This window comes from Tuber melanosporum (genome assembly GCF_000151645.1).
Source record: "Tuber melanosporum whole genome shotgun sequence assembly, scaffold_256, strain Mel28".
NCBI lineage: Eukaryota > Fungi > Ascomycota > Pezizomycetes > Pezizales > Tuberaceae > Tuber > Tuber melanosporum.
The window spans coordinates 80,609-91,080 of NW_003298926.1; the positions used below are offsets into that span (position 1 = coordinate 80,609).

The window sequence follows — 10,472 nt, forward strand, 5'->3', positions numbered from 1 at the left end:
GGGGAAGATGATTTGATACCTGGGCATCGTTCGTACCCCATGAAGTGGTCCATTCGGTCGCACAACCAGCACTGTCTCCTTGTATGTCCACAGGCCTGGCCCACCCCTCCGGGACAAGCCAGTTTGCTGCACATGTGTTCTTGAGAAAAGTGCTCTCCGAAGCAGAATTGGCACCGAGGGGGGCGGCCACATGTCGCTTCAAAGTGGCCGGTTTCCAGGCATTTACCACATACCTTGAGGGGGCGATGCTCTTCAATGATTCTGACATTGCGGGCTCCTCCTCGCAACCAAATCTTTCCCTCCGTTAGTCTTTCATTGATGGCCTCATTATTTTCCACTACGAAGCGGATTCCGCAACTTGCAGCATTGGCCTGCCTCATAGCATGTATGGATCCCATAATGTCGGGCCGGGAAACAGTAACTACACCAGTATTGGATTGCTCTAAATCAGTGTGGAGGCCATCAAAAGCCACGCTTCCAGTCCATCCTTCCACCTTCCAAATCGATCCCCGTCCTGTGTCAGCAAGCGGAACACCAGAAACAAAGATCTTCACCTTTTCCAGATTCCTCTGGAATTCAAATTCTGGAAGTGACAATTCTCTAAGCAGATCGAGCCTGGCCTTGTCCAACCTGTTGCCTAGCTCTGTCACCGAGTGTGCCGCCAAGGTCAGGAAAATACATCCGATCTCTGGCCAGACATGCCCTGTGCGAATATAAGGGGCATTTCCTCGAATCTTTCCCTGATTGGAAAAGGTCACATTAATCCGATTTCGGATTGTCTCAATGTCGACACCCTCTGGCAGGGCAACCTTCTTTCGAGTGGCGAAACACATGGTGATGTGCCTCCCTTTGGCATTCGGGGTTGGCGATGAGCACGGTGGCGGCAGCACCGAGTTCAGTGTGTCTGGGGGTCCCATTGGTACCTGTCTGTATTCCTGCCGTGTCTGAGTCGCGCCTACCTTGACGCTGGCCGGGGCAGCTGGTCCGGATTGGGCTTCCGTAGTAGCAGGTATCGCATCCTTCGGAGCCGATTCCTGTTTATCAGTCTTCTCCTGAGTCTTGGCCGGGGTTGCCGCTTCTTTTTCCTTTCCAGCCTCTCTGGTAGCTTTTCTTCTCCTCCTGGCACCACCACTCAGGTGTTTGCCACGCTTCTTTCGTTTTTTCTTTTCATCTTCCTCCACACCTTCCTCCTCTTCCCAGTGAACCGACTTGCCTTCACCTCCTCGGTCTACCCGCAAGACTACTCCCCCTTCACTAGAGGAGCTGCCACTGCTGCTTGACTGGTGTGATGAGGGCACTGATGCATGCCTGGCAGGACGTACCCGTTCCTGTGGGCCAGCGGGGGGCTTGGGCACATATGCCATTCGTTTTACTACCTCTGTAAAGGAGGCCTTAGCAGTAGGAGCCTCCTTAGAGGCCTCCTCTTTCCCAGGGGTAACGGATGGTAGGGTAAGCTCCGACGAAACACCGGAGGTACAGTGAGGTACAGCTGGTGAGGAGCGGCGGCGCGGGGATAACCTCACCTGAAGGGCTTCAATTTCCTCCCCTTGCCTACCAACAATGTCGGTTAGTGCTTTTACTGCCCGTTCCAAGACATGAACTCGGCTCCAGTAGTTTATCCCGTTCCTTGGACCTTCATTGTCAAAGGTGGGGCCACTGTTCATCCAAGTTCGTACGTCCTGTACTGTTTTGTCTTCAATTGATCCAGACTCCGAGGAAAGGAGAGGCTGAGTATTACCAGACCCGATGTCCTCCAGACCTTCCAACATGGACCCCATTATACTACCTGAGCGGGGTCCAGAAGAGGGGGTCCTACCAGCGTCCAGCATCTCACAGACACCTGCCATAACTGAGTCTGCCTGGGCTACCACAGCGTCGGCGTCCTCTGGTTGGGTTTCTGGGAGTAGGACTTCCAGTGGAGCTGAACCTCCCCTAGGGGCTTCTGAGGAACCCTCTAGTTGGCCTTCAGGAGGTGACACCCATCGTCCAGTAATAGGCGTGGGTGATGAACCCATGGCTGGCGAAGGGGCATGTAAGTTGTCGCCCAAACCAGTCGCTTCCAAGTTGCGCCCATTATCCAGCTCCATAGGGGTATCCCTAGCCAGCACCTCAGAGGTGGGTAGTACATCCTCGGTCATCAGCGGCAATGGAGAGAGGGGTGTAGCCTCGATTGTCGATGGGAGTACCACAGCCGGAGGGATGGCCAGGCGTCCATGGTGAATCCCTAGGAGTAGGCCGGGAAGAGCGGGGACAATCTGTTTTTTCCGTCCCTCATCAACGTTGATAGCCCTCAAGAATTGGGGACCAAGGAGAGGAGCAGCAGATCGCTTAATGGGAGATGCCGACCGTGTTCGGCGGCGTGTTCCAGAGACAGGAGGGTTGTAATCCTCATCATCAGGGTCATCCAGCTTGAACTTCGGGGTTTCGTAAAGAGCCCTTTCGCCTGAAGACATTCCTGCCAAAAAGGAGGGGGTCCAGGAGCCGGTCCCAGTATTGTGGGCCTGGCGGAAGAAGCTGGGCATCTTGCTTTGGACAGCCCTAGCGAGGGGAGGAGTAGCGGACCAAGAGCTGGCCTCAACCGTGGTGGCAGTCGAGTTGTCCTTGGCGGGGGGAACGGAGGATTCAGGGACTACAGCCTGAGAATCTTTAGGAGGGGAAGGTGCGGGGGCAGGAGAGTATTCTGAGCCATGGTCCGAGTTGAACCGAATGAAGAGCCCTGTGGTAGTGTCCTTGCTCAAGCCACACGTGGCTGAACAGCCCCTCCCGATCAGGAAACCTCTCACCAAAACCTCCACTTCTTTCATTGTGGCAACGGTCGCGTCAGTGACCGTTTGCCGGACCAAATCATCAAACCGCGGGTTCACCGTGTTCTGACACCCGTGGCAGTGTTGGAACTGTAAAAACTTAAAGTTTCCTTTGGGTGCAACATAAGACCATGTGGTGGTAGGGATGAGGCCACGGCCAGCCTGAGTAGCAGGCGCAAGAGACAGGGCCGCACGGGCTGTCTCAAGCGAGGAGGAGGGGTTGGAGTCGAACCGAACAGGGGAGGACATCCTCGAAGGAGGGGGAGAATCCGTGGAGGAGGAGGCTGTCGAAGATGCCATCCTCGCCCAAACTACACTCAGTGATTACCGGGACCAGGCCACAGATATCTCATACTGAAGTATCTTCTAAGCGAGAACAACAACTTCTAACCGACTGCCCGAAACGAAAAACACAAACAAGTAACAGTAGATGAAGTATTTATCGCAAGCGAAATAAGGTACAGTATTGGTTATGCTCACTTCCGACACGGAGTGCAAGAAGTAGGAAAAGTACTTAGAACAAAGCATGAAGAGCCTATCCTCCTTGGACATGTTGGCCTCCTTATATAGTGTTCTTCCCGCCCGTAGTCATGTGGCCCAAAATGGTCACATCTGCGAAACCAAATCATAACAAACTAGTCATATGACCGAAGTAGTCACATACTCAAAACCCATGACCTCATAGCAATGTCGTATGTATAAACTCATAAACCAATCATAACACAATAAACATGTCATATGACTCGACTGAGTCATATGCGTGAAATCCATGACCTCATAACAAGGTCATATGCGAAACATAAATCATATGTGCAAGGCATACCCGCAAGGCACACTCGCAAGGTATACTCGTTAGGTGCGCGTCTCATGACTCATATTATCCATGTGTAAAAGCCTCACAAATCCCACACATAACAAATCCTATGACTCGAATGAGTCTTATGTGTGAAACAATAACATACCTGTGACTCATAACCATGTATCACGTGAAAACCTTTTCCTCGCCAAGCCACATTCGTGACATCCCGTTCTTTGAGATAAGGACTGGAGTACCATAACATCAAGACGTTATGTAGATAACATCTTGGTCCTAGTGCTTCAGCCTTTTTGGGAGCGAGAGAGTGAGCAGGCAACTCATCCTCTCTGGCTCATGGAGGACGTGGCTTCTGCTCACCGAGCACATTATACTTGGCGGATCAGGGAGTAATATAGCATCCCAAAGCTCCACTGGCACCTCACTTCTTCTGATCTCAACCCAATTGAGTACGTTTGGTTTATCCTTAAGGATAAACTAAACAAGCAGCATCCTAGGCCACACAGGTTGGAGGAAATAGGGGAGGTAATACGGGAAGAGTGGGATAGAATTTCAGAAGAGCATCTTTTAACCGTTGTCAATTCAATGCCGCAAAGAATACAGGCTATTATTGCTGCTGCTGGATGCCACACTCGCTGGTGAACTACAAATAATTTTTAATTTTTAATCCTTTGTATTTATCATTATTTTAAATTATTTTAAATTTTTAATATTTTGTATTTATCATTATTTTTAATAATTCTTAATATTTATTATCTATTTTAAAGTTTATTTACTCCAGCGATGCGAAGAATATACCTTTTTCATTAAATCCCCACCCTTTTGATTATTTTTATGCTAACTACTTTGGTGTCCTTGGCAAAGGGCTTCGGCAGACCCGGGACCGCCTAATGTTCACTCCGTTCATGCCAGGGACTTGTACGAGTACCGGCAAAGTTTGGGATTAGCAACTGTCGAGGCGTGTGCCTGTCTCCACGAGTATATGATTCGCTATTACAACTCCATAAGAAGAGTAAGTTTACTGAAGAACTTGTCGATGTTTGTACAAAGGGAGAAATGAGTCAGTCCTACTGACCTAGGAATGCCACAGTTTTAGGGGAGCCTCTCGAAAGGGTCCCGTTAAGCAGGTCGCGGAGCAGAGCAGCCTTTCTATTCCACCCTGTGGATGATTTGGGAAGGAATGGATGGTAAGGAGGAGGTCACCGAGGTGACTCCCAATCCTTCTCGGGCTCTAGACTATAGACTAGACGGCACTATAGACTAGACGGCGAGCAATTCTATTGATTGATAGAAGGAGATGGGGGACTTCGATCACGTTGTAGGTCAGAGGGAAGAGGGGCACTTGAGAATTGTGCATTGTGCCAACGCATCTCTGGCATGGATCAGTTTGAACGGAGTTGTGTGGGAGTGAAATAAAATGGAAATTAAGTGATTGTCTGGGACATTGTCCCCGTATCTGGGAAACTCAATAACTTACGGTAGCTTATTTTGCTTGATCATTGTCCAGTTACAACACACCTTGGTCTGGCAAAGCGCGCCTCTCTACGGTACTCGAGTATTAACTGCTTGCAGCTTGCATCATGGGGGGATACCGGCAATGCATTACCATTACCGGTACTCGTAAAGCAGCACCCGACTTTTTTTTTAAATTTTTTCTCCTCTCCTTCCTTTCCCTGAGAGAGTGGGAGGAGAGAGAGAGCCTTCCACCAAACACGTATCCCATCACACACTCTTCCATCCACGCTCAATCCATGCCACCGCATTTTGACGCTGGATACATAATCTACCGCACGCCTCATCAGTCCGTCCGTCTCCTACACCCACACCCATCCCGATTCATCCACAGTACGTCGGTCAAATCCCGTTCGAACAATTGTTGCCCTTGACCTGGCCATCGTTGTTTCGGAGAAGAAGAAAATCGAAGCAGACGCCTCGGGAAAATCAAATCAAAATAAGAATAAGAAAAGAAAAGAGAAGGAAAAGCAGACAGAGTGTCTGCGACTCGCCTTCGCGCTAATACATAACATATATACGGTATTCCACCCCACCAACCTTGGTCAGATCGACGCACCATCCCACCGGGCATTCGCTGCCTTTCTTTTACTGTCGCGTCTCCACTCAAATCCGCGCTGCCTTGATGGCAATGGCAACACGCAAGTAAAGAACGTACCAGACCCAATTGTTTTACTGGCGGTGAACTACCGTATTCGCAATAGGTCAAATCCCCTCGGAGTTGCTCTTTTCGCTCATATTCATCCACAGTCGCCGGTTATATATAAAGCGGCCTCGAGTCAATCCCCCAAGAGGTGGAGGGAATACAGCACCAGGTCACTGGTTAAGAAGCCGGTCCGGCACGGGTGACGTCGTGAGCCTACAATCCGGTTCAGCAAACTTGTGATTATAGTGAGTTTAGTCTCGTTCTCATTGCCTACTGGAGATCGCCCAGGTTACTCGTTCTCTTGTCAGTGGGCATCACCACCCGAATTTCCGTTTCGTGTATTCTGTGGCTGAATTGGGGGTGGCACACTTTTATGTGACGCCTGGTTCGTTTAATGCCTGTCCAATAGCTCATACTGGTACTCAAGTACAGTTCTGACTGGGTTAAAAGTCTTCAGAAGGTGTGCTTGCTTATTAGACTCCATCACCAGTCACTTATCAAGGCTTTGGGGAATTGATGCTCACTTGGCAGGAAATCAGCGGCTTCGCTATTAGAGAAAAATCTCAACTGATCTGGGGGGTGGGAGCTCTAAGCATGGTTGGCTCAGAAGTGGATCAGAAATACATAGGCACCTTTGCGAAGGATACGGCAGATCTGAATACGACGCTCTCGGCCGGCCTCTACAAACTCCTAGGCTTATCAACACTTCTTTCGCGGAAACTCTTGCGGGCCCGGAAACAGCGAAAGTTAGATCCGACCCGAACTACCAAGTCGCTCGACCTTTATCGCCACATAATATGGATGGCGCGAGAAGGCCTAACCATCCTACAGAATGAAATTCAGCCTGAAATGGCAAATTACGTAGGACCCAAGTATGCTTCTCTGGACGAACTTCGGGTGCTGGTTGCGAAGCTCAATGCCTCGTTCCTTCACATATTTGTTCTGTTTGATCACACATATCAGACAAAGACAGCTATGGTCCCGCAAGTTCCTAAGATGACGAATGGAGTCAACGGAATGGCGCACCTCAGCGGTTCGTTGGGGATAAATGGTCCGGGTGCCATCAACTCATCCTATGCTTACATCACACCTACCCTTGATGCCTTCAGCAGGGCGGAAGGATGTGCTCGTGAGCTATTGGCGGGATCGCATCCACTTAGGTTATCTGTGAAGTTGGAGTATAGTGCCTTTCTTTATGATTGCACGAAGGATTACGATAATGCTCGGCACACTGCACAGAGGGCTGTTGATGAGGCGGTCGCTTCCATGGATGCAATGCCTGATGACGAGGAGGCATTCGAAGATTACATGGAGTGTAAGTTTTTTGAGTTGTCTTCATACAACGAGGTCGGCTCAAGACTAAGACAAAATTTATTTAGTGGTGGGCAGCCTGGGCGTTTTAGCTAAGCGGGGAGAGCCATCTCCTAAGCCCTCTCCCCGAATGAGCGACTACATTGACGATATGGCCAACGGCCATGTGATATGAGATATGATGAGTCAGCTCAGTTACAACGAGGAACCTTGCAATGAGGAAGGTTTGTATGGGATTGTATCATAGGCTATGCGGAGTGGAGTGAATTTTTCGGTCGATCCTTAGTATTAGGATTTTCTACCGATGCGGAGGACTTTGTTCCTTTCTCTCGAGGGCGATCCCTTGCAGTGACATTACTTTTGAGTACGGTATTCCTTTTGTTCGAAACACTGAAAATGGTTTGCCAGGTGGTCGTTTACGTTTTTTATGTTAGGGGTTTTTTGGTATGCTATGGGGGCATGCAAATCGTTCCTTTTCCATTTACTTGGGGTGGGGGATTTTCGGTTTTTCTGCTCATCACAACTCTAGATTTGTGTTTGTATTTGATATCTTGCACATGCTTTTTTTTTTTCTTATTGCTGAAACATCTGTATGTAACGAGGTGACATGGGGTGGGAATCGTGCCAGTGTTAGTCTTGCTGGTGACGTTTGCAGATTGGGTTCTCTGCGGTTGAGGAATGGCAGCGCACTAGCACGAGAGCCTGCGATGAGTAGTGGAAGGGTATCGGAAGGATTTGGGTGGAAGAAAAATGTGTTCGGACATTGGAATTCAAGTTCCCCTTTGCCAGGAGAGGGGAGTGTTCGTACACCGCAAATTCAAGCCTTGAGGCAAAACACAAAGAATACCGTATGATCTCGTATAATTGGCTATCTCCGGAGCAAGGGTTAGCCTCTAGAGCACGGCAAAGTGAGGCCTTGCTAAGGGGGTGAGTGACTGGATGTGGTTCTGAAATTAAGGCTTTTCAGTGTTATGATACCAGCAGTTCACCCATTGCGAGATACTCAAGCTTCAAGTCTGAATTCGTTCTAAATTATTTACATATTTCACATTCTCATTATTCTCCACAGTGCTCACTATCCTTTCTGCTTTCTGTATTATGTTGGATCACCTTTCTCATATCCTGTCTGTAGTCACAATTGTATAACTAGTAAAGGAAAACTTTTGATATGAAGCTGAGTATTCTCACTTGGATCAATAGGGAGGGAAAGCCCCATCTACTTAAACACATACTAAATAATATTTATATCTTTCCAAGAAAACTTATAAAAAATATCATAAAAAAAAAGAGTAGTAATTCTCAGATAGTACAAGGAACTTTACCACATAAACTCCACCATCAATTCAAACATAAAGATCCTTGATTGATAACTTTACTAAGAAGAAGAAGAAGAAGAATTCAGTTCATCTAATGTATTCTAAGACTAGCTAAGGGGGTGTTTGGCCTACCATTTATGATTTCAAATTGTGAGTTGAAATCAAGTCTTGGCAAGTTTAACTTAGATTATTATTTCCATATTGAACTAGGTAAAAGATTAATAGAACTAATAATTTAAGTTAAATTTGCCAAGACCTGATCTCAAAACACGATTTGAAGTCACAAAGAAAACCTCCGAATCAAGGAAATCCTGTAAGTCTAAGGATATATGTTTAAAAGTATAAGACTTGAATAACTGGGTTCACAAAGTTTCAGAAATCCATCAGGAGCCTGTCCTGATCACCACATATGGTGTTACTCATAGCACGATAGCCTTGTAGTTGGGGCAAAAATAAAACTAGTCAATAAGGAGAAAGCTCCTCTCAGTGGAAGAGGTAAGCACATTATAGTACAGAGGTGTCTGGACCAATAGTTAATATAGTCTGGGATGAAGGATACATTGCTCAGTGGATAGGAATAAAAGGTAGTTGGATGCTAGCCAGTAGTAGGAGGTCATCTGAAAGAAGGAGATAGTATTAGATTGTTAAGTGGTTGCAAGGGAGGGAAGTAGTAAATAAGTGGTAGTAGGGTATTAGCTGATAAGAACAAATGAGAAGAGAGAGGAGGGGTATACACAACATTGCTGAAACAACTATAAAATTGGGTTTATGTCTTAACTATATGGCCTCCTTGAGTTCTCAACACTCACTATTATATTCCTGAAGTTCCATTATAGTTCTCAGCTCAGAGAGAAATAAGGTTACTTTGGGGATTGGATACTACTACCTATAAGATGTAAATGAGAGGAGAGTGGTGAAATTGACTGTGGCTTGTTAAGGAGACCAGAATAATTCCTAGTTTCTTTGAGAAGATGTAGGTGGAATCCAGTATAATTGTGTACAAATAATGATATTTCTAGCTATTTGTTTTAGGAGAAATGTAGAAATCAAACTGTATTAGTACTAAGCAAGGTTAAAGAAAAAGCTGTGTAAAAGTAAAAACAAATATTATAAGATGTTAGCAGAGGTAGGAAGAGGATTACAAGAGGATATATCTTAAGAGAGAAGGCAGGAGTAGTCTTCCAACTTGATGGGAGAAGGAAAAGTAATAGCATAGTAACTTCCCTAATAGAGGGACTAGATATAAGCAGTGGTGAGAAATGACTTTGATATTAAAGTCTTGTAAATCAGAAATAAAATTCAATCACTCTTTTTCCTTACATCTTCTATCACTTCCCCTGATATGGTACTCTCTACAATTATAGCATATTCACAAATTTTCCATACTTGATTACATTCCAATATATTCTACTATTACCTTACCACTTTCAACCATATCAAATACTGCACTCTAACATATCTGGGAGTTGGTCTATATCTTCCTTGTTTCAAATTCTGAATATGTGCTTTATTGTCATTAAATACTTCCACCCAGAAGGTTTTCTGTACAACATCCACATTATTCTCCATCCACTGACTTCAAACCCCCTCATACCATAATGTCTCTTCAACTGCCAAGGCTCTTGCTGCAAACACTGCCTTTGCTGTCGACTTGGCAGTAGTATTTGGCTGCACTGATTGTCAAATGATGCCAGAACTGCCAATATCCTGAATCATCAAACCTAATGTAGATTTCATCCGAATCCTTTTACTAGCAAAGTCTGCAGCAGCATATGTTTTTAGATTCTTTGCTACCTGAATACTGCTGAGCCCGAGATTCCATTTCTTGCTGCCCAGAACTTAGTACAGTATATGTTGCAGAGTACCTCTGTGTTCTATGTTAGGATTGACTGCAAATCTCCCTCAATACCCTGCTATAAATCCCAGATCTGGGCAGCAGGTAAAGAAAGCATATATTATACTCTCTTCTGGTTCTGAATATAAGAATCTGTTGTGTAAATCATCTGTATCAGCACAAGGCAAGATCCTCTAATTTCTGGTCTATGGGGTAGTTGCTTGTTTGTATTATG

At 46.3% G+C, this 10,472-nt stretch overlaps 1 protein-coding gene; it reads left to right on the plus strand.

Moving 5' to 3' along the window:
* The first annotated feature begins 5,305 nt into the window (after nt 1–5,305).
* Nucleotides 5,306–7,873, plus strand: GSTUM_00001148001 (uncharacterized protein). XM_002838518.2 has 3 exons: nt 5,306–6,236; nt 6,316–7,091; nt 7,156–7,873. Exons 2-3 carry the CDS (start codon nt 6,371–6,373, stop codon nt 7,260–7,262), a joined length of 828 nt encoding a protein of 275 aa, XP_002838564.1. The 5' UTR covers nt 5,306–6,236; nt 6,316–6,370; the 3' UTR covers nt 7,263–7,873.
* Nucleotides 7,874–10,472: the final 2,599 nt, after the last annotated feature.